The 25,325-nt window shown below is 47.2% G+C and overlaps 1 protein-coding gene across 6 annotated transcripts in view; it reads right to left on the bottom strand.

Moving 5' to 3' along the window:
- raraa (retinoic acid receptor, alpha a) overlaps positions 1–25,325 on the bottom strand; it is a 218,390-nt gene that overhangs the window by 18,180 nt on the left and 174,885 nt on the right. For all 6 annotated transcript variants that reach the window (XM_064923932.1, XM_064923934.1, XM_064923936.1 and 3 more), the window contains one exon: positions 281–429. In XM_064923932.1, the coding sequence (XP_064780004.1) occupies positions 281–429 (149 nt within the window). The remainder of the gene's footprint in view (positions 1–280; positions 430–25,325) is intronic.

The raw sequence follows: 25,325 nt of genomic DNA, 5'->3' as shown, positions 1-25,325 counted from the left end.
TGATGGCCCCTGGGACTGGTTACTCCTATTCCAAACCAGGACAAGCAGGATGTGTGTTAGAAATATCAACATGGGCACCCCTATATGCATTCAGAACATTGGGCCAGCCCACCATTTACAGAACATCCCCCAGAATCAATGTACAATTTGAACCTTGGATCAAATAGAAAGAAATATAGCATAGAATAGAATGAGATATAGAATGGAATATAGCATAGAATAGAATGAAATATAGAATAGAATATCGTGTATGGATATAAGGTTAGGTGGTGTGTCTCACCTTGCAGCCTTCACAGGCGCTGACTCCATAGTGGTATCCTGAGGACTTGTCTTGGCACACAAAGCAGGGCTTGTAGACCCGCGGGGGAGGAGGGGGCGACGGCGGGCTCGGCACTATCTCCTCTGAGCTGGTACTCTGCGTCTCTATAGCTGTGGGAGAGATAAGGGGGGGGGGATGCTTAGTACATACTACTTAACACACACACACACACACACACACACACACTTCCTAACAACACATTCAGCGACAGAAACGACAAGGACAATATTTTTTATAGGCCACTATCGTATCCCGGACAAGAAAGACTTGGTATTGTCGAGAGAGTCTCTCTCTGAGCTCTTGGCAAGAAACAGGCCTACACGGTGAATCAAAGCAAGGCTTGAGCCGAAGAGAAAAGCAGGCCATCCTTGTTTACCGGTAACCTTGGGGGGGTTCCACATATCAATTGAGACAATGTAAGCAGCGGAGATCACATAAGGATGTCCTGAATGGCTGTATAGAGGAACTGGCTCACCCATCAGGGAAGGAACTCGACAGATAACAGTATTCTCTCTAGGCTGTGTGTGAATGAATGGTGCTTCTAGCGAGGAATAATGTTCTGCTGGACTAGCGTCCATTACACTCCGTTGTATAAGATATACGAGTCCTGGTGTACATGGTCACCAAGGGTGACAGAGAGAAAAGGTGACAAAAGCTAAGGTCAAGTTGGATATATCTCTCTCTCGCTCTCTCTCTCTCGCTCTCGCTCTCTCTCTCTCACTCTCTCTCTCTCGGTCTCTCTCTCTCGGTCTCTCTCTCTGAGTCACAAAACAAACAGGCCTTAAGACGCTAAAGACGGGCAAATTAACGAAGATAATTAGTCGGGAGCCCTTGATATGAGACCTAAGATGATTATTCTTGAGCTAGACAGGCTATAAAGGGATCAGGTGAGCAGCTGCACTCAGCTGTTCATCCAAGGCCAAGGCATACGGGCTGTCGAATGAAGTTCTTTTTTGTTTTAACTAGTATACGGCAGGCCTCTGGGAGGGTGGGGGGGGGAGTTCGAGAAATGCTGTTGTTGGGTTGAAGTAACAGGCACGGTGGCCTATCCCTTAATATCCTCTGTGTGTTTCACAAAACCTCTGTAATCACACACACACACACACACACACACACACCAGTCATACACTGTAGCACACACAGACACACACAAACAGATTGAGAAATTGTGACGTCTCGTTCTCGGAGCTGCCCAGAGGCCCGGGCAGCACTCGTGTGTAAATAAACAAACTATATTTAACACAAGCCTCACGGGTTCACCAGGCTTGCAGTACAGCTGGGAACAGACTCCACGTGACGCAGCAGACAGCCGTTCTGGATGGAAACACCACGGTCTCGCTCACCGACGCAAACACACATGTCCATCATCCACATAATCTCCCCCTCTTCACTCACAGCTCGCGCTCTCTTTGTAATGTGTCTGTTCATGTTTCTGCAGTTTGCATGATCCCGAAAAACTCTTGGGAAGAGTACATTCAGACAACCCAAATACACCAGGCCGATGCACACCAATATGCTCACGCTCACCGCTGGAAAAAACATTAAATAAATGTTAAAACCAACCCCAAATGATCCTGATATCTCCCTTTTCACGAGGCAAACATCCAGTATATCCACGAGGTTCAGATATCCTGATAGCAGTAACGCAGTTAACTGTAAAGACAACACCAATGAAGCTCATATTGAAGGGACCACCTGCAACACTAATCAGACCCAGGATATAAAAGACAATCTCACTCCTATCTCTCACTCAAAACAGGAAGAATTTTATTATAATATAAATATTTTTTACCTTTAACTAAGCACGTGAGTTAAGAACAGATTCTTACTTACAATGATGGCCTACACCGGCCAGACCCGGACGATGCTGGGCCAACTGGCGCCGCCCTACGGTGTCTGTAGTGACACCCCTAGCACTGAGATGAGTGCCTTTGATTGCTGCGCCACTCAGGAGCACGAATGACAGAGTGGGTGGATGTCTTTAAAAGTGGTCCACTGTTTTCAACAGACCAGCAGCATATTGTAACATGTGCGAATACCGTTCCTCTATTACTTTGGCTTCTTAGTGCTTTAGCACTAGGGGACAAATTGAAGCGTATTTAGCCCATGTGGCTAGCATGTACAACCTAGGGTGGTCTCATTAGTCAACCCTGTTGTACCCATACCTCCCTCATCATACCAGCTGTGTCCCACAGTTATTATGAGATCCGTTCTGTGGGTTTCTGCTAAATGCCACAAGCTCCCTTGTGTGGCCCTACTCCCTAGAGCAGGGCTCTCAAACTCTGTTCCCAGAGAGATACTGTTCTGTAGGTTTTAGCTGTAACCCTAATCTAGCACACCTGATTCTAATAATGAGCTGTTTGGTAAGAACAATCAGGTTAGTTACTGGAGTTGGCGTTAAACTGGAGTTGGGGTTAAAACCTACAGGAGGCTAGCTCTCCAGGAACAGGGTTGGAGTTAAAACCTACAGGAGGCTAGCTCTCCAGGAACAGGGTTGGAGTTAAAACCTACAAGAGGCTAGCTCTCCAGGAACAGGGTTGGAGTTAAAACCTACAGGAGGCTAGCTCTCCAGGAACAGGGTTGGAGTTAAAACCTACAAGAGGCTAGCTCTCCAGGAACAGGGTTGGAGTTAAAACCTACAGGAGGCTAGCTCTCCAGGAACAGAGACAGAACGCCATGCCGGGTTCTTACCCAGTCCAAGACAAAACCACACACACAGAACACACACACTCAACGGGCACTAACCGCACCACCGGCGTATGGAGAATGACCTTTAAAAACCTCCTCTTCTTAGGAAAACTTTATTTATTTATTTATTTTTATCTCGGTGGGGGGCGGGGGGTCTTGCCTATGTGTAAACACAAACTAGCCTCGGGTCAGCACTTCAAAGCCTGTGCCTTTAAAATCATTTTATAGAGGAAATGAAAAGGTGATCTCGTAATTGCTCCCTAGGGGACTCCACTTCTGTACATATATGTGCCCCCATTGCACTCGTTATTTTAAAAAGGCATCTTCATACATCAGCCATGGAAAATTCCATGTAAAATGACACGGGTTCAAAGCCTAAGGAATACAGGCGTAATGAAATATAGGCTAACTACTTAAGGATGCACCTAATACAGAAGCACCTGTATGGCCAAAAGCCAGTCTGCATGAAGTTCAAAAGTTCAATATAAAGTATAGCTAAATATAAGCCCTCCGATAGTAACAAGGCCTGCGCAAGACTGGAGGCACAGTGACTGTTTACGGCAGTCTTACTCACCGCAGGTCACATGGCTCTCCACCTTGGCCCTGAGAGAGAGGGAGCGAGACGGAGAGAGAACGACTGAGCGAAAGAGTGGTAGAGGGGCAGAGCAGGAAAAACGCAATGTTATGTATACCTACCGCTCTGATACAGTATGAAGCACTAGACGTGTGTGTAAGCTCATCCAAAGGAAAAACAGTATTAACCTTATGTATGTATTTAATGTACCCAGAGGACAAGCTTAGAGGAAAAAGTACAAATACACTCAACACTGCACTAATTAAATAGGGTCCGCTATTCGCTTCAACTGACGACGGACGGACGGACACGAAAAGAGGTTGAAGAGAGATGCACTCAGAGCACCTTCTTATTCATTTGGGGAGAGATGAAGGGTTGAGGACAGCGGGAGGGGTGAAGGGTCGAGGACAGAGGGAGGGTGAAGGGTCGAGGACAGAGGGAGGGGTGAAGGGTCGAGGACAGAGGGAGGGGTGAAGGGTCGAGGACAGAGGGAGGGTGAAGGGTCGAGGACAGAGGGAGGGGTGAAGGGTCGAGGACAGAGGGAGGGGTGAAGGGTCGAGGACAGGGAGGGGGAAGGATTGATGACAGAGGAAGGGTTGAGGACAGAGGGAGGGGTGAAGGGTTGAGGACAGAGGGAGGGGGTGAAGGGTTGAGACAGAGGGAGTGGGTGAAGGGTTGAGGACAGAGGGAGGGTGAAGGGTCGAGGACAGAGGGAGGGTGAAGGGTCGAGGACAGAGGGAGGGTGAAGGGTCGAGGACAGAGGGAGAGGACAGAGGGAGGGTTGAGGACAGAGGGAGGGTGAAGGGTCGAGGACAGAGGGAGGGGTGAAGGGTTGAGGACAGAGGGAGGGTGAAGGAGTGAGGACAGAGGGAGAGATGAGGGGTTGAGGACAGAGGGAGGGTGAAGGGTTGAGGACAGAGGGAGGGTGAAGGGTTGAGGACAGAGGGAGGGATGAAGGGTTGAGGACAGAGGGAGAGATGAAGGGGGAAATATTTTTTATTTATTTTTTATTTTTTTTTTTTTTGCTGTCATCAGCGTTCAGTCTTCGCTGATCCCATTGGCCCTGGCTGGCAGTCATTACTATCATGTCAAACAAATGAAACCCAAATAGAGCACCTCTTTACGTAACGCACCACATTTTCTCGCATTAGCAAATACTCATTCACCCTTTCCCTTCCTATTACACCCTACATTATTACCAGGTCCACAAACCTATTCACCCCTACTAAAACTGCCTTCAGACGTATGCAACTACGCATACAAACAAACACACGTACAGTACATACGCGCACAAGGGCAACAGCCCTTCAGTGATCCACCGAGCCCCACTGCCACACACACCTACACAGGCACACACACTAACTGTCCTAATGAGAGCACACATGAAGGGAAAAAAAAAATTGACAAAATCTGGGACACAGGACAAGAGTCTGCGAGGGGACTGGTTACTGTAATTAAACACAATGGCCCAGTTCTGGAGCGCAGAGCAGAGCTGGGGCATTGAACAGAACAATGGCGGCCCTGTGGGATGGAGGGGCCGACTCAGAAGACAGAGCCCACAGGGCTGCTGCTACGGCTGCTGGGCCTCACCAGCTCTACCACAGCAGATATAGAGCACCTCTGGGCAGTGCTACAGCCACAGGCCTGCCTGTTGTTCCCTAGCACTGATAAGGCTAGCTCGCCTCTGTAGACACCATGACAGAGAGGCTAGCTTAGCGATGCTGTATAAAAGGCCAGCTAGGCTGTCCCTAGTCCTGTAAATACAGAGAGGCTAGCTTAGCGATGCTGTATAAAAGGCCAGCTAGGCTGTCCCTAGTCCTGTAAATACAGAGAGGCTAGTTTAGCGATACTGTATAAAGGCCAGCTAGGCTGTCCCTAGTCCTGTAAATACAGAGAGGCTAGCTTAGCGATGCTGTATAAAAGGCCAGCTAGGCTGTCCCTAGTCCTGTAAATACAGAGAGGCTAGCTTAGCGATACTGTATAAAGGCCAGCTAGGCTGTCCCTAGTCCTGTAAATACAGAGAGGCTAGCTTAGCGATACTGTATAAAGACCAGCTAGGCTGTCCCTAGTCCTGTAAATACAGAGAGGCTAGCTTAGCGATACTGTATAAAAGACCAGCTAGGCTGTCCCTAGTCCTGTAAATACAGAGAGACTAGCTTAGCGATGCTGTATAAAAGACCAGCTAGGCTGTCCCTAGTCCTGTAAATACAGAGAGACTAGCTTAGCGATGCTGTATAAAAGGCCAGCTAGGCTGTCCCTAGTCCTGTAAATACAGAGAGGCTAGCTTAGCGATACTGTATAAAAGACCAGCTAGGCTGTCCCTAGTCCTGTAAATACAGAGAGGCTTGCTTAGCGATGCTGTATAAAAGGCCAGCTAGGCTGTCCCTAGTCCTGTAAATACAGAGAGGCTTGCTTAGCGATACTGTATAAAAGGCCAGCTAGGCTGTCCCTAGTCCTGTAAATACAGAGAGGCTAGCTTAGCGATACTGTATAAAAGACCAGCTAGGCTGTCCCTAGTCCTGTAAATACAGAGAGACTAGCTTAGCGATGCTGTATAAAAGGCCAGCTAGGCTGTCCCTAGTCCTGTAAATACAGAGAGGCTAGCTTAGCGATACTGTATAAAAGGCCAGCTAGGCTGTCCCTAGTCCTGTAAATACAGAGAGGCTAGCTTAGCGATACTGTATAAAAGACCAGCTAGGCTGTCCCTAGTCCTGTAAATACAGAGAGACTAGCTTAGCGATGCTGTATAAAAGGCCAGCTAGGCTGTCCCTAGTCCTGTAAATACAGAGAGGCTAGCTTAGCGATACTGTATAAAAGGCCAGCTAGGCTGTCCCTAGTCCTGTAAATACAGAGAGGCTAGCTTAGCGATACTGTATAAAAGGCCAGCTAGGCTGTCCCTAGTCCTGTAAATACAGAGTATAAAAGCCAGCTAGGCTGTTAGCGATACTGTATAAAAGACCAGCTAGGCTGTCCCTAGTCCTGTAAATACAGAGAGACTAGCTTAGCGATGCTGTATAAAAGGCCAGCTAGGCTGTCCCTAGTCCTGTAAATACAGAGAGGCTAGCTTAGCGATACTGTATAAAAGACCAGCTAGGCTGTCCCTAGTCCTGTAAATACAGAGAGGCTAGCTTAGCGATACTGTATAAAAGGCCAGCTAGGCTGTCCCTAGTCCTGTAAATACAGAGAGGCTAGCTTAGCGATACTGTATAAAGACCAGCTAGGCTGTCCCTAGTCCTGTAAATACAGAGAGGCTAGCTTAGCGATACTGTATAAAGACCAGCTAGGCTGTCCCTAGTCCTGTAAATACAGAGAGGCTAGCTTAGCGATACTGTATAAAAGGCCAGCTAGGCTGTCCCTAGTCCTGTAAATACAGAGAGGCTAGCTTAGCGATACTGTATAAAAGACCAGCTAGGCTGTCCCTAGTCCTGTAAATACAGAGAGGCTAGCTTAGCGATACTGTATAAAGACCAGCTAGGCTGTCCCTAGTCCTGTAAATACAGAGAGGCTAGCTTAGCGATACTGTATAAAAGGCCAGCTAGGCTGTCCCTAGTCCTGTAAATACAGAGAGGCTAGCTTAGCGATACTGTATAAAAGGCCAGCTAGGCTGTCCCTAGTCCTGTAAATACAGAGAGGCTAGCTTAGCGATACTGTATAAAGACCAGCTAGGCTGTCCCTAGTCCTGTAAATACAGAGAGGCTAGCTTAGCGATACTGTATAAAGACCAGCTAGGCTGTCCCTAGTCCTGTAAATACAGAGAGGCTAGCTTAGCGATACTGTATAAAGACCAGCTAGGCTGTCCCTAGTCCTGTAAATACAGAGAGGCTAGCTTAGCGATACTGTATAAAAGGCCAGCTAGGCTGTCCCTAGTCCTGTAAATACAGAGAGGCTAGCTTAGCGATACTGTATAAAAGGCCAGCTAGGCTGTCCCTAGTCCTGTAAATACAGAGAGGCTAGCTTAGCGATACTGTATAAAGACCAGCTAGGCTGTCCCTAGTCCTGTAAATACAGAGAGGCTAGCTTAGCGATACTGTATAAAGACCAGCTAGGCTGTCCCTAGTCCTGTAAATACAGAGAGGCTAGCTTAGCGATACTGTATAAAAGGCCAGCTAGGCTGTCCCTAGTCCTGTAAATACAGAGAGGCTAGCTTAGCGATACTGTATAAAAGGCCAGCTAGGCTGTCCCTAGTCCTGTAAATACAGAGAGGCTAGCTTAGCGATACTGTATAAAGACCAGCTAGGCTGTCCCTAGTCCTGTAAATACAGAGAGGCTAGCTTAGCGATACTGTATAAAGACCAGCTAGGCTGTCCCTAGTCCTGTAAATACAGTACTTCATTGGAGTGGCAGGGGGTTGATGAACCATCTAAATATGATAGAGCTGTACTCAAGGGGTTAAAGACCATGTTAATGTACCATCTCTAGAGACATCGTTTAGATAGAACTGGATATAACTATCCAGTTCTATCTGAATCATCTCGACCTCAGTGAACCTCCTAGTCTCTGTGATCAGTATGACCGTGATTAGTGCGGTGCGACAAGCCCAAATTTCAGTTTATTTTCGTTTCTTTAAATAACAGCTGCCTGTTCTCATTGGTTCTTGCACGGGCAAGCCTGTAGGGCCGGCAGACAGACACGGAGAGGGAGAGAGGAACAGAAATTCACACAGGACGCGGCACAAACGAGAGGGATAGAAAGCAGTTGCTTAGGTATCTCTATCCGACAATGCATATAATTGATAGTTGTTATTCAGCAGTATTAAAAGTATGCCTTATGGATTTTGAAGAACTACAGAAGTAGTGATTGTCAGACTGTAGGCAGCAAGCCAGCTCGACCAGCATTTCCCAACCTGGTCACGGGGACCCCCCTGGGTGAATGTTTTGGTTCTGGCCTTAGCACTACAAAGCTGATTCAAATAATCAAAGCTTGATGATGAGTTGGTTGGAATGAAATTAAAGTTTTTAAAAAAAAACACACACACACACACACACACACACACACACACACACACACACCTGAAATACTTCATTAATGTGAAAAGGTTGGTTTATCAATAAGCGATAATGGGCTCTCTACCATCTTTGGGGTTTTATTAATGAAATAATAAAGTCATCAAACTAAAAAAACATCTGTAATATAGCCAACCAAAATATTTAGTTTAAGTAAAGTAATGTTATTAAATGAGCCTAATAAATGCTAATGAATCAAATCAAATGTATTTATATAGCCCTTCGTACATCAGCTGATATCTCAAAGTGCTGTACAGAAACCCAGCCTAAAACCCCAAACAGCAAGCAATGCAGGTGTAGAAGCATGGGCAATTAACCCAATTGTTTAATTGTGTTATTCTGTGTTACAGCAGTCAACCCACATAATGCCGTTATTGTAAAAAAAAAAAAAAAATGTAATAAAATTGAAAAGCTATTATTTAAAAAAAAAAAACGAACCTACCTCAAAAAGCATTAATCGCATCATCTCTCTCTCTGGTTTCTCAGAATGCCCTTTGATGTTCACATTCCCAGACAAACGTACAAAAACAGTGTGTGTTGCATTTGTCGGCAGCCAAAACATGTTAATGGGTTAACTTAATGTGCTTTACACGGCAGCAGCACCCAAAGCACCGGCCATTTCATTAGCGCGAGTGTTGAGCGTTCACAATGCCGCTCCTTCGATTCAGTACACGTCAACCGTTGTGCTCACATTAGACATTTTTTTAGTACTCAGTTACACTGTAGATTAGGCCGAACAACAGGACAAAGAAATGATAAATTATCAAGAGGCAGATCACATCTAATAATCACACAAAAAAATAGGCTATATCAAAAGTTCTGACAATGCATTAAAACTAGCCTGATAACCTGTCAGTTTAAATCCTCTGTTATTGGCTAGAGGAGAAGCAGACTGGCACCCAGACTGTATAAAGACAACCATACAGAAAACCCTACTGGCCATCTTGTAAAGTTAAGCCTGAGTGGCTCAAAGCAGGCCTCATTCGTTGGCCTATTCCTGGGCTGTGTACGGTTCAGGTCTGGGTTATAGGCAGGGAGATTTGATTAACGTCATCCCCATGGGTGATTGGGCCCAGCTGTGAAGCATATTAATGAGATTTCAGCATTATTAGGGGGGAATCGTAACTACATTAGCCAACAGGCTGGCGGGGCTAGCAGTCATCGGGTGGGGTGAGGGGGAATTCACGGGGTCTTCCAGTGTACTGTCCTTTACGACCAGTCACAGGCTTCTGTGTTTCCTATTAGATTAGACCCCCGACACACACACCCACCCACCCCATTTGTCTCTCTGTTCAGTCTCCAGACACTACTCTAGTCCAGACCACCAGACTACGCCACAGGCTGGCAGACACAGACAGACATATTAGGGATGCTTTGAAGTCCGACCAAAATAATGAACTGACAACGTGGTTGAGGGATGGAAAGTGTCTCGTCTATAAGCCAAGGGACATAAAGTTTTTCGTTAAAGTATCATAGGTCTCAAGAGACCAGACATGCTTCACGTTTAGAGACCGTTGATGTGCAGTCAAGTACTGTATGAGAATCACAGAGGGGCCTAAGATGGATGACAAAAGATTTGTCAGATATGTGGGCAAGCAGGCAAGACACAAACAAACACAGAAGTATGCATTGTCAGCGCTCTACTAACTGCTGGGGGGGGGAAAATGCATCCATTTCCTGCCTCACAGGGAAATCCTGCCATTCAACAGCACAACTTGACGCCAGTTCCCAAAACAACTAATAGATCAATATCATCTCAACACACACGCACATGGACGGACGAAGGCATGGACGGACGGACGAAGGCATGGACGGACGGACGACGAGGCATGGACGGACGGACGAAGGCATGGACGGACGGACGAAGGCATGGACGGACGGACGAAGGCATGGACGGACGGACGAAGGCATGGACGGACGGACGAAGGCATGGACGGACGGACGAAGGCATGGACGGACGGACGAAGGCATGGACGGACGGACGAAGGCATGGACGGACGGCGAAAGGCATGGACGGACGGACGAAGGCATGGACGGACGGACGAAGGCATGGACGGACGGGAGGCATGGACGGATGGACGAAGGCATGGACGGACGGACGGACATGGACGGACGGACGAAGGCATGGACGGACAGACGAAGGCATGGACGGACGGACGAAGGCATGGACGGACAGACGAAGGCATGGACGGACGGACGAAGGAATGGACGGACGGACGAAGGAATGGACGGACAGACGAGCCGTGTAAGATACTCGTGGAAGAGGTAGGGTTTCAGGTGTTTTGGGGAATATGGGCAGGAACTCTGCTGTCCGAGCTTCAGGGGGAAGCGGTTTCCTCCATTGGGGTGCCAGGACAGAGAAGAGCTTGGACTGAGCTGAGCGGGAACTAGGGGTGGGAGGGACAAGAGACCAGAGGTGGCAGTACGGAATACTCGGGTTGTTGTGAAGGGTTTGAGTAGAGCCTGAAGGTAGGGAGGGGCAGTTCCTTACGCTGGTCCTTGGCAAGTACCATGGTCTTGTAGTGGATGCGAGCTTCGACTGGAAGCCAGTGGAGTGTGCGGAGGAGCGGGGTGACATGGGAGAATTTTGGAAGGTTGAACACCAGGCGGGCTGCAGCATTCTGGATAAGTTGCAGGGGTTTGATGGCACAGAATGGGAAGCGCAGCCAACAGCGAGTTGCAGTAGTCCAGATGGGAGATGACAAGTGCCTGGATTAGGACCTGTGCCACTTCCTGTGTAAGGTAAGTTTGTACTCTAAGGATGTTGTAGAGCATGACCCTGCAGGAGCGAGTCACTGCTTTGATGTTTGCAAAGAACGACAGGGTGTTGTCCAGGGTCACGCCAAGGTTCTTTGCACTCTGGGAAGGGGACACCGTGGAGTTGTCAACCGTGATGGAGAGGTCCTGGAGAGGGCAAGCCTTACCCGGGAGGAAAAGCAGCTTTGTCTTGTCGAGGTTGAACATGAGGTGGTGGGCCGACATCCAAGCTGAGATATCTGCCGGGCACACAGAGATGCGTGACGCCACCTGAGTGTCAGAAGGGGGGAAGAAAATAAGTAGTTGAGTGTCATCCGCATAGCAATCATAGGAGAGACCATGTGAGGATATGACGGAGCCGAGTGACTTGGTGTATAGAGAGAAGAGGAGAGGGCCTAGAACCAAGCCTTGGGGGATACTTGTAGTGAGAGTAAGTGGTGCGGACAAAGATCCTTTCCACGTCACCTGGTAGGAGCAGCCTGCCGTGTGTAAGGAAATTTGCAACACAAACAAACATGGAAGAGAGTGAACGTGACACAGAGCATGGAGACACAGAGCTCGTACCTAAAAGAGGGGCAACTTCGGTCGCATGGATGTGGTTTGGGTATGAAAAGTCTGACATGGAGCAGAAAACCGTACACTGCAAAATATGACGCAGGCCGGTCCCGACAACAGGCTCAAACACCACTAACCTCTTTCACCACCTATGCAAAAATCATGTGAAACAGTACGGAGAGAGTCTACGGATGAGACCCCAAAAAGTACAGTGCTCAAAACAAACCACTGACACGGACGTTGCAAGAGGCTTCTGCCCGCGGCACATCATATGGCACAGAATCACGAAGATGGAAGGAGACAACAGCTGTCGTTACAACTTACATCTGCAAAGACAATGCCCCAATTTACACGGTCGGGTAACGGGGGTTTCGTGAGTTGGGGCTAACACTCGACCCAAGGTACCAAATTGATATGTGACACGTATTAATGCCAAAATAACATGCAAAACCAGGCAAGCCCCCCCTCCAAAAAATATATATATTTATTTTGTTTGCAACTACAGTTGAAGTATTTTCTATTTACCTTTTTAGATTTTATACATTCATATTTTGTTACATGCTTAATTGAAAATTTGCACAGGTTATAAATAAAATAAGTACCTTTTTATTTGTTGAGTATAATTCAAAATGTAATAAGAAATAGGCCTTTACATGTGGTCATTTTATATAAAATATTCATTCATTGAATTTACAGAAAATGTGCTATATCGTGATAGGTATCGTTATATGAAATGACCTATATCGGGATATGAGATTTTGGCCATATCAGAGAGTGTTGGGTTCTTGAGGAGGGGAGCGACTCGGGCCATTTTGAAATCAGAGGGGACATAGCCAGTGGTAAGGGATGAGTTGAGGGAAGTGAAGAATGGGAGAAGATCTCCAAAGATGGTCTGGAGAAGGGGGTGGGGTCGAGCGGGGAGGTTGAGAAAGAGGTCAAGGCGTAGGGTAGTTCTGTGCCAGTGGACTCAATAGGTTGAGAGAATGACAAGCGGATGTGGTCAACTTTCTTTTCAAAGTGGTTGACAACGTCGTCTGCAGAGATAGGAGAGGGAGGATTAAGGAGAGGATAAGGTTTAAAAGAGTTTCCGAAGGTTCCTAAATTTAGAGGGATAGAAAGTGGCTTTAGCAGCAGATACTGAGGAAGAGAAGGTAGAGATGGGGGGGAAGTTGAGTTTAGTTTTCCTCCATTTTTGTTCAGCTGCCCACAGCCCTGTTCCTTAAGCCCGCAATGAGTCACTCAGCCACGGAGGCGGAGGGCCGGGCCAGGTGGGAGGAAAGGGGACAGTGCAAGCCCCTTTCCGGCAGGGTAGCCTAGTGGTTAGAGCGTTGGACTAGTAACCGGGAGGTTGCAAGTTCAAACCCCCGAGCTGAAAAGGTACAAATCTGTCATTCTGCCCCTGAACAGGCAGTTAACCCACTGTCCCTAGGCCGTCATTGCAAATAAGAATTTGTTCTTAACTGACTTGCCTAGTTAAATAAAAGGTAAAATAAAAAAAATAGGACATGGATAGGGAGGATAGTAGGGTCGAAGAGGCAGAATCAGGAGACAGGAGGGAGAAGGATATAGAAGATGGGAGAAATGATAGGATAGAAGAGAGTAGTGGGAGAGAAGGAGAGCAAATGGAGCATGACCATCTGGGTAGGGGCTAGGGTCGGAGGAGGGGGAAACCGAAAAGGAAACACAATAGTGATCAGAGACCTGGAGGGGGGTTGCCGTGAGATTAGTAGACCAACAGCCTCTAGTAAAGATGAGGTCAAGTGTGCTCCCTGCCTTGTGTGTGGGAGGGGACTGGGAAAGGGATGAGGTCAAAAGAGGCAAGAAAGAGTTAGGAAAAAAAATAATCGAAGGCAGACATCGGGAGGTTGAAGTTGCCCAGCACAAAGTGCGGTGAGACATTTTCAGGAAATTAGTTTATCAAGGTGTTAAGCTCATTGAAGAACTCTAAAAAGGCACCTGGTGGGCGACAGACGACAACAATGTTAAGATTGAGTGGACAAGTGACGGTGACAGCATGGAATTCAAAAGAGGAGATGGACAGGTGAGTGTGGGAGAAAAGAGAAAATCTCCACTTAGGAGAAATTAGCAGCCCTGTGCCACCACCACGACAACCAGATGCTCTCGGACTGAGACCCAGCTATTTCACCTCTCCTTTTCTCTCCTCTCCCCCTTCTCTCTGACCCGGTCTACCTGTGCCCCTGCTGTGGCTGGCATTCTCTCACCTCCCGTCATCCATTCCCAGTCTGTGCCAGAAAGCCTTCTGTCCTTCTCTTTTCAGCCAATCTCTCTCCTCCCTCTCAGCCAGAAAATATCTCAGATATACATTCTCTCCTTTCGCTCTACCAGCAAATATGTATACCGTCCTCTTCAGCTTTCTTTCCTCACTATGTACGACTGTGTTTTTGCGTGCTTGAGTGTGGGAGGATTACCAGTGAGTGCCCCCCAGCCTGGTAGCACCGGTAACGCCCCACAAAGCTTCTGCTTGTCTGCGGTGTCCATCTCAGCCACATGAGCTCTGTGAGGAGGAGGAGGAGGAGCGAGCCCCGTCAGTCAACATGAGGCTCACGCCGCTCTAACTGGGTTAATGGGAACCCGACATACCAGATTTACACAACCGCCAAGGCCCCCTGTCCCAGACCCACCAACCACAGCCCTACCAGCTCCCAGATGACCTGCCTTCTACTCCCAGACCCACCAACCACAGCCCTTTAAACTCCCAGACAGATTGGAAGGAGATTATTCGTTTTTAGATCAGATCAAACTGCAGCCCGTAATCCCGTTTTAATACGATTGGTTGGGAGAGTGAGAAATTAGGTCCTATCGCTTTTGGTCCGGGCACTATTAGATTGCAATGGGGGCTGGGGAGGCGATATACTGAGTGGACAGCTTTCAGGTTCTCAGTAATGCTGAAACTAAAAAAAACTATTATAGCCTACATTAATTTACTTCACCCTACATGCGGTGATGAATAATGATTTGCATTGGTACGCAATAACCCGCCAATCTTTACACAAGTGCCACATTGTAAGTCACACACACAGTCAAACCCACATGCATCACTAGGTGGACGATGGCCCCTTGATGGACAAGGGCCCCAGGAGAAGTAGAAGTGTACGGGGCGAGTAAGAGAGGCCCCATTCTTGCCTGGACACAGGATTGCTCCTCTCGGGCAGGAAATGGCAGTGTTTGTGTAGGGCCCGAACTGGGGCAAACGCGGCAGGCTGCGTATTAGGAGGATAATTTATGTTGCCTTTACACGTGAGTGAAGTGGGAGGGGGTGTGTGGAGGGAGCTGTTTCTTATCTGCCAGGTCTGGTTTGAGTCAGCCAAGGGTCTCGGAGACTCTAACCCTGCTTATGTTCCCCTTCATGTTCCCAGCCCCCTTCTCATGGGCCCAAGATGACTTCCCGTCGTTGAGCGGGTTGTAATAATGCACAGGGTTTCACTATCAGCCTATCACCTGGTGGTGAAAAGACAAACGGAGGAGACTGACCATGTATGGCCAGACCGGGCAAGGAGGAGAGGGTAGGAAATAAGATGGTAAAGACGAGGTCACTGGAAAGAGGAAGAGAGAGATGCAGTATTTTAGGCATACTAAAATTTACATTCATCGGATCTGATGGTACGATAGCCTCGTCTACCGCAGCTGAGATACCCTTTAGTTTTAAGAACAACTTTTGAATTGTTCTAGAACCACATTTGGATCATCAAAACTGTCTATACAAAACAGTCTATCCTTCCAAGATGGAGCCCCTTGTCATAAGGCAAAAGTGATAACTACGTGGCTCGGGGAACAAAACATCGATATTTTGGGTCCATGGCCAGGAAACTCCCCAGACCTTAATCCCATTGAGAACTTGTGGTCAATCCTCAAGAGGCGGGTGGACAAACAAAAACCCACAAATACTGACAAACTCCAAGCATTGATTATGCAAGAATGGTCTGCCATCAGTCAGGATGTGGCTCAGAAGTTAATTGACAGCATGCCAGGGCGGTCTTGAAAAAGAAGGTTCAACACTGCAAATATTGACTCTTTGCATCAACTTCATGTAATCGTCAATAAAAGCCTTTGACACTTATGAAACATTTGTAATTATACTTCAGTATTCCATAGTAACATCTGACAAAAATATCCAAAGACACTGAAGCAGCAAACTTTGTGAAAATGAATATTTGTGTCATTCTCAAAACTCTTGGCCACGACTGTACACACGCACCCATACACACTCAGTGATTGAAGTTGATAATGACATTGTGCCCAGGTAGAGTAGGGTAGGGGTTAATCTGCCTCGTCTTGAATCTTTGAAATTATTACATGTTGAGTTTATAATTTTTGTTCAGTGTAGTAACTAAATCCAATAGCTGTTTATAGCTGCTGATTGACGCCCGGAGTCATGTGTGCTGGCACCTGCCCGGGGAACCTAGAGACATTTGGCATGAGCTGATGGTGGGGGACAACATGGTGACAACAGCACCCCAGAGGGAGAGGCTGAGAGAGGGGGGCAAAGGGCAGCCAGAAAATAAGATGCCAGGGCATGGAGGGGTGTGAGAGGAGTGCTGTCCAGTGTTGGTGCAACTTAGACTCAGTCAGAATGAGTCTCTAGAGGGGCTATTAACATCCACTTCGCAGTGACACCTTTCCCTATATAGTACACTACTTTTTGGTCCTGTGTGACTCAGTTGGTAGAGCATGGCGCTTGCAAAGCCAGTGTTGTGGGTTAGATCCCCATGGGGGACCAGTACGAAAATGTATGCACCCACTACTGTAAGTTGCTCTGGATAAAAGCGTCTGCTTAATTACTTAAATGTAAATCAGAGCCATATGGGCCCTGGTCAAAAGTAGGGCAAGAAAAAGGGAATAGGGTGTCATTTGGGACGTAAAGGCTCAGACCATGGAGTGGAGTGACCCACATCCAGCGGAGTGACCCACATCCAGCGGAGTGACCCACATCCAGCAGAGTGACCCACATCCAGCAGAGTGACCCACATCCAGAGGAGTGACCCACATCCAGCGGAGTGACCCACATCCAGAGGAGTGACCCACATCCAGCGGAGTGACCCACATCCAGCAGAGTGACCCACATCCAGCGGAGTGACCCACATCCAGCAGAGTGACCCACATCCAGCGGAGTGACCCACATCCAGCAGAGTGACCCACATCCAGCAGAGTGACCCACATCCAGCAGAGTGACCCACATCCAGCAGAGTGACCCACATCCAGCAGAGTGACCCACATCCAGCAGAGTGACCCACATCCAGCGGAGTGACCCACATCCAGCGGAGTGACATCCCGGAGTGACCCCATCCAGGAGTGACCCACATCCAGCAGAGTGACCCACATCCAGCAGAGTGACCCGCATCCAGCAGAGTGACCCGCATCCAGCGGAGTGACCCACATCCAGCGGAGTGACCCACAGCCAGCAGAGTGACCCGCATCCAGCAGAGTGACCCGCATCCAGCAGAGTGACCCGCATCCAGCGGAGTGACCCACATCCAGCGGAGTGACCCACATCCAGCGGAGTGACCCACATCCAGCGGAGTGACCCACATCCAGCCTACTGAAAGTAGAGGGGGGGATCATGATCTGGACCGTGTTGTTATCTTTCTATTGTTTTTCTCTCTGCATTGTTGGAAAGGGCCCGTAAGTACTTCAGTTCGTCTACACTGGGGTTGAGCGGTATCCAGATTTTCATTCCTCGTACCGTCCTTACGCCGGGATTTACGGTATTACCGGCTTAGTCCACAAGGGGCAAAACCAAAATCTAAAATTCCAATTGGTGTCTATTAAGAGAATGCTAACATAATATCGAATTTCCATGGAGGCTGCTAGCTAAATATACTAATGAGCACAAATGAAAATAAACTAAAGCGAATACAGTTAATCCAGCTCATAAAGTTATACATATAGGCCCGAATGGTGAGTTTGGACATTTACAAGTGAATGTGAACGAGACATTGTGCAAATAAACAACGTTTTGACGCATGCTTGTCTGAACAAAGAACAGTACTGTGTACACAGTGTGTCTGTGTGGAGTCTGGGAGTCACTAGGGCAACGAGCCTGCCTGCTCTGCTTGAGAAGATAGGGATGAGCAGACGGCTCAGAACGAAAGAAGAAAAAATGCAGGGAAATCAAGCTGCAATGGCAGCTGTACAGATAACTCATCCAAAGGGCTTTGACTTCTCAAACACGGCAGAAAGCTAACACAATATGATTCCCCATGACGTTATTAATTCAGCTACTTACTTAGATAACTAGCAAGTTAAACGAAGGGTCGCTCTAACGCAGAATTCTGTTTTTCACGCAGGAATTTAAAAAAAATGGATAAGAAATATTTTTGTTTTGTAAACGCAGATCAAAATGCTTCTTACTGTAATTTCTGCTCAGCGTCAAACACATTTTGTGCTTCAGTTGCACTTCTCTACTTGGATGAGAATTCAAGAATGAGAATTCACGAAGGGCATTCAATCAATAGACAGCGCTCTGACTGATGTGTAGCAAATTTTCTCTGGTACTTTTCTCGGTGTAGCCTACCCTACTTTTCTCTGGTACTTTTCTCGGTGTAGCCTACCCTACTTTTCTCTGGTACTTTTCTCAGTGTAGCCTACCCTACTTTTCTCTGGTACTTTTCTCAGTGTAGCCTACCCTACTTTTCTCTGGTACTTTTCTCAGTGTAGCCTACCCTACTTTTCTCTGGTACTTTTCTCGGTGTAGCCTACCCTACTTTTCTCTGGTACTTTTCTCGGTGTAGCCTACCCTACTTTTCTCTGGTACTTTTCTCAGTGTAGCCTACCCTACTTTTCTCTGGTACTTTTCTCAGTGTAGCCTACCCTACTTTTCTCTGGTACTTTTCTCAGTGTAGCCTACCCTACTTTTCTCAGGTACTTTTATCTAGTAATGCAATATTTTTCTCTGTTAATGCAAGATTAACTTCAGCTACATTTCCTAATGTTTTGTTTAGTCACATTCTTTCTATGATAAACATTAGAAATATGCTTACCATGCATCATTTATTTCAACAAGACCTTGCTTTGTCATTGTAAGCTCATTTACTTGTGTGGCTGCCAGCCAGAGTGTTGCACTTCTGTTGTTGTCTGATGACAATGAAGCTATTTTCTGCCACATTGTTTGCACAAATGTATTTTCTGTGAAGGAAAACTATAGCCGCATGTCTCTGATCACTGTATTGGAGGGGGAAAAACAACAACAAAAAACACTTGACTTTCAATATAAAATGTGACCCCTGTCAATACACAGCTGGACTCACCTGCTCCCTTTACGAACAAGCTCCTGACTGGCTCAACTCAATGTAAAATAATGTGACCGGTGAAATTAATAACGCAATCTGCCTTATCTCCTAATGTATTGCACAAGTTGACGGCAGGTATTTACTTGACGGCACTGAAGAACCATCCTGTTGCTACTTCCAAATACCCCGGTATATGCTATATATATGCTACATACAGTATACAGCCAAAAGCCTAATCTACACCTGTTGTTTATGAAGCACGTGACAAATAACATTTGACTTGATACTTTTGGGGGGGGAAAAGGTGGCTAAACTGTGTTTACTTGCGCTTACCTTCAGCTACACCACTGCTGTATGCATGTGTATGTTTGCACTACTACAGCCTCTTGACAACTCTCCGGCCTTTACCGCCTCGTACCTCGCGACACACTTCTGCTGTGGATAGCCTAGCCCGAGCCAGTGTCGTTGCCCACTTCCATGATCATCCTGAACCATTGTGAATTAGACTGAGGTCTTATCAAACCAGCTTTTAAACGAGAACTGTGTCAAGTGTGAAAGGGCTGCATCAAACATTGAGATGATCCCTCCTTATAAAGGATGTGTTAACTGGATGAATTATGTAAGTGTCTCTCTCTCTCACACGCTCTCTCTCTGATGTGCAGCTGCAGACACACAAGGCCTGTGCCAGCGGGCATGGCGGGGCATGCCAATGCAATGCTGCCAAGGTTAAGTCTGGAGATGCCCTCAGAGTGATGGCACTGGCGCCATATTCTTCATCTGTACAGTACACTAGCAAACAGCAAAACACACATCCACTCCAAAGTAAACAAAAAGGTACTAAATCCTCAAAGATAGCCCATCAACAATGATTAGGGCAGCACCCTAGTTTTTAAAGATTCCTCCTACTCATATGGATAAAACTCTATGGATTTACTATGCCATGTTTGTACGCAAACATCCTTCAGTTACATTTTAGTCATTTAGCAGACACTTATCCGGAGCAACTAACAGGAGCAATTAGGGTTAAGAAGTGCCTTGCTCAAGGGCACCGGCAGATTTTGCCACCTTTGAGATTCGAACCAGCGACCTTTCAAATTACAGGCCCAATGCACTTAACCACTAGACTTGGCTTAAGTTGTATATTAACTATGGCTAATAAACTGCATTAGCCCAACACCACACACAGTGACAGGGTGGGCACGTCTGTGAGAGCCGACAGAGGCTCAAACATCCCCATGTGCTTGCTCTCCACAGAGAGGTTATCTGCTTATTGATAGGGCCTAATCCATTGTGACTGGCAGTTATTCAGCCCTCTGTTCTCAAGCGCATATTAAAACACTAGAGGAAGTGGGTCATAAATATACACAAGGGGACCAAAGGGCTATTTGCATTAGAGAGTTGAAGTGGACTTTGAGAGCCAGGGGAGGGTTAAGAGGGGGGCTCGGTGAACAAGGGGCCGAGAGAAAGAGTGAGGAGTGAAGGAGTGGGTCGCTGAAATCAGGCTTTGTCACGTTAAACTAAAACTCCCCACCTCTCTCTCTTTGTCTTCCTCTCCCTCTGTGAGGAAGACAGTAAGTCAATCACAGGGGGGCAGGATTAGTACCATTTGATCTCCTCAACTGCTAGTTTCAGCCTGACACTGACACTGGAGATGAGAGAGTGAGGTCGAGAGTGCAGTGCGCGTGTGTGTTGGATCATGTTCGTGTGTGACTGACTGACATGTGCTTAGCATTGCGACCGGGTCATCTCGCTTCCATTGCCGACATTAGATCGCAGATAACCGCAATTGCTTAAACACTTGTCAACGTGATTTAAACCCTAATAACTCCAATTGTCATTTATGTATGTTTTTATCTCTATATCATGTCCCTCATAGCTAGATAATAGTTCACATTCCTGTACTGTACAGTGTACAACCCATGTACAGGACACTTTTGTTTTACAAGAATGGCGCCGGGGGAGATGGCTGCCGTTTTACAGGCTCCTAACCAATTGCGCTATTTTGTGTTTTTTTTTCATATTGTTTGTAACATATTTTGTATATAATGTTGATGCTACTGTCTCTTATGACCGAAAAGAGCTACTGGATATCAGAACAGAGATTACTCACCTCGAACTGGACTAAGTTTTTTTTCTTTAATGATTCTGACATGAAGGATATAACGCTGCTCCCATACAAGGCCCAAATCCCCGTCATTCGCATGAAGAGAAGAAGGAAATACAGGGGGCTGAGATCAAGGTGCCTTCTGAGATTTAGTCGGCGAGTGGGCAAACCGCCTCTACCATTCGTTCTATTAGCCAATGTGGAATCACTGGAGAATAACCTGGATGAACTCTGTTCGAGACTATCCTACCAACGGCACATTAAAAACTGTAAGATCCTATGTTCCACCGAGTCGTGGCTGAACGACGACACGGATAATATAGAGTCGGCTGGGATTTCCGTGCATCTGCAGGATAGAACAGCTACGTCTGGTAAGACGAGGGTTGGGGGAGTGTGTCTATTTGTCAACAGTTGGTGCACGATTTCTAACATTAAGGTAGACTCGAGGTATTCCTCATCTGAGGTAAAGTACTTCATAATAAGCTATAGACCACACTATCTATCAAGAGAGTTTATCTATATATTTCGTAGCAGGCTATTTACCAGCATAAACCGACGCTGGCACTAAGACCGCACTCAACAAGCTGTATAAGGCCATAAGCAAACAAGAAAATGCTCATCCAGAAGGGATGCCCCTAGTGGCAGGGGACTTTAATGCATGCAAACCTAAATCTGTTTTACCCCATTTCTACCAGCATGTCACATGTGTAACCAGAGGGAAAAAAACAACTCTAGACCACCTTTACTCCACACACAGAGACACGTACAAAGCTCTCCCTCACCCTCCATTTAAAAACATCTGGCCATAATTCTATCCTCCTGATTGCTGCTTACAAGCAAAACGTAAAGCTTGGAAGTACCAGTGTCTCGCTCAATACGGAAGTGGTCAGATGACGCGGATGCTACAGGACTTTTTTGCAAGCACAGACGGGAATATGTTCTGAGATTCATCCAATGGCATTGAGGAGTATACCACCTCAGTCATCAGCTTCATCAATAAGTGCATCGATGACGTCGTCCCCAGAGAAACCGTACGTACATATCCCAACCAGAAGCCATAGTTTACAGGCAAAATCCGCACCGAGTTAAAGGCTAGAGCTACCGCTTTCAAGGAGCGGGACATTAATCCAGAAGTTTATAAGAAATCCTGTTATGCCCTCAGACAAACTATCAAACAGGAAAAACATCAATACAGGACTAAGATTGAATCCTACTACACAGGCTCTGACGCTCGTCGGATGTGTCAGGGCTTGCAAACCATTACAGACTACACAGGGAAACCCAACTGCGAGTTGCCCAGTGATACAAGCCTACCAGACGGGCTAAATGCCTTTCATGCAAGCAACACTAAAGCATGCATGAGAGCACTAGCTGTTCCGGGACGAATGCGTGATCCCGCTCTCCGTAGCATATGTGAGCAAGACCTTTAAACAGATCAACATTCACAAGGATTCAATCTCTCCCTGACCGAGTCTGTACAACCTACATGTGTCAAGTAGACCACCATAGTCCCTGTGCCCAAGAAAGCAAAGGTAACCTGCCTAAATGACTACCACCCCGTAGCACTCACGTCAAGAAAGCAAAGGTAACCTGCCTAAATGACTACCACCCCGTAGCACTCACGTCGGTAGCCATGAAGTGCTTTGAAAGGCTGGTCATGGCTCACAACACCATCATCCCGGAAACCCTAGACCCACTCCAATTCGCATACCGCTCTAAACAGATCCACAGATGACGCAATCTCAATCACACTCCACACTGCCCTTTCCCACCTGGACAAAATGAACACCTATGTGAGAATACTATTCATTGACTACAGCTCAGCATTCAACACCATAGTGCCCACAAAGCTCATCACTAAGCTAAGGACCCTAAGCTAAACACCTCCCTCTGCAACTGGATCCTGGACTTCCTGACAGGCCGTACCCAGGTGGTAAGGGTAGACAACACATCTGCCACACTGATTCTCAACACGGGAGCCCCTCAGGGGTGCGTGCTTAGTCCCTCCTGTACTTCCTGTTCACCCATGACTGTGTGGCCAGGCACGACTCCAACACCATCATTAAGTTTCCTGACGACAACAATGAGACAGCATATAGGGAGGAGGTCAGAGACCTGGCAGTGTGGTGCTAGGACAACAACCTCTCTCAAAGTGAGCAAGACAAAGGAGATGATCATGGAATACAGGAAAAGGGGCTGTAGTGGAGTGGGTCGAGAGTTTCAAGTTCTTTGGTGTCCACATCACCAAACGACCATGGTCCATACACACCAAGAAAGAGGGCACGACAATGCCTTTCCCCCTCAGGAAACTGAAAAGATTTGGCATGGGTCCCCAGAACCTTAAAAAGTTCTACAGCTTCACCATCGAGAGCATCCTGACCAGTTGCATTAAATCAAATGTATTTATATAGAACTTCGTACATCAGCTGATATCTCAAAGTGCTGTTCCTGAAACCCAGCCTAAAACCCCAAACAGCAAGCAATGCAGGTGTAGAAGCATGGTGGCTAGGAAAAACTCCCTAGAAAGGCCAAAACCTAGGAAGAAACCTAGAGAGGAACCAGGCTATGTGGGGTGGCCAGTCCTCTTCTGGCTGTGCCGGGTGGAGATTATAACAGAACATGGCCAAGATGTTCAAATGTTCATAAATGACCAGCATCACTGCTTGGAATGTCAACTGCTCTTCATCTGACCGTAAGGCACTACTGTGCGTAGTGAGTACGGCCCAGTACATCACTGGGGCCAAGCTTCCTGCCATCCAGGACCTCTATACCAGGCCGTGTCACAGGAAGGCCCAAAAAATGGTCAAAGACTCCAGTCACCCAAGTCATAGACTGTTCAATTTGCTACCGCACAGCAAGCGGTACCGGAGCGCCAAGTCTTCTCCCCCCAAACCATAAGACTGCTGAACAATTAATCAAATGGCCACCTGGACTATGTGCATCGCCCCCCCCCTCTGTTTTTACACTGCTGCTACTCGCTGTTTATCTATGCATAGTCACTTTACCCCTAACTACATGTACAAATGACCTCGACTAACCTGTACCCCCGCACATTGACCCGGTACCCCCTATATATATAGACAGCCTCATTATTGTCATTATTATTATTTTTTTGTAAATATTTTCTTAACTGCATTTTAAGGCCTTTTAAGTAAGCATTTCACAGTAGGGTCTACACCGGTTGTAATTGGAGCATGTGACAAATAAAATGTGATTTGATTTACATCAAATACAAGGTCAGGCTAAAAACATGCCATAACTACTGTGGCATATCCTAAGACTATCCACGTGGCGTAAGGGGTGGATGGTGGGGTGAGATAGGGCAGAGACAGTGACCGTGCTATTATTACCAAAGAGAGAGCACAGACCTAGCAACAGAGCTCCATTTGTAGTTGAACACCAGCCGCCTAGCTCTAGGCTGTGTCATTATGGAGGAACACATGACAGCAAAGTACCGAAGCCCCGGACCTCAGATCAGCCTCCTCCTCATTCCCACTAATGATGACTGATGACACACATTTGATTCAGCTGTCTGCCGAGCTGAGTCAGGGGTCTCCTTACCGGTGGATTTGGGCAGAGCGAGGGGAGGACAGGGCTGAGGAGCACTCATTTGTCTTTAGCACTGGGAGCTAATGCGAAAAAACAGATAGGGTGCGATTTGAGACGATGTCGTGCACTCCTTTTGACCAGAGCCCAATGGGTCGGCGGAGCTGGGGCCTACCAGAGACTTAGGAAAGTTGGCTGACGAGAGCAGTCAGAGCGGTGTCGGCAGAGGGATCGCAAAGGGATGTTTCCAGACTTTAATGAAGGACATGTTCAGCTTCCTCTGTCAGTGTGCGTTTAGATTTCCCTAGTTGAGTGTGTCCGTGCGCGACAAAGCGCATATGTGTGAGTGTGTTCAATGGACTAAGTGTGTAAAGAGTTAACTGACTGGTAACCTGACCCTGCGGTCGGTCAGGTGAGAGGCGTTAATCCCCCCCCCGGGGTGCTGTTAACCTGCTCGCACGCCTGACCTCAAACTCAACGTTTGAACCCAGGGCCGCCTGACCGTGTGTGTACTAAGGGCCCCTGTGTATGT

This window comes from Oncorhynchus masou, chromosome 18, assembly GCF_036934945.1.
Source record: "Oncorhynchus masou masou isolate Uvic2021 chromosome 18, UVic_Omas_1.1, whole genome shotgun sequence".
Lineage (NCBI taxonomy): Eukaryota > Metazoa > Chordata > Actinopteri > Salmoniformes > Salmonidae > Oncorhynchus > Oncorhynchus masou.
This window is presented reverse-complemented; position numbering and strand designations above follow the sequence as displayed.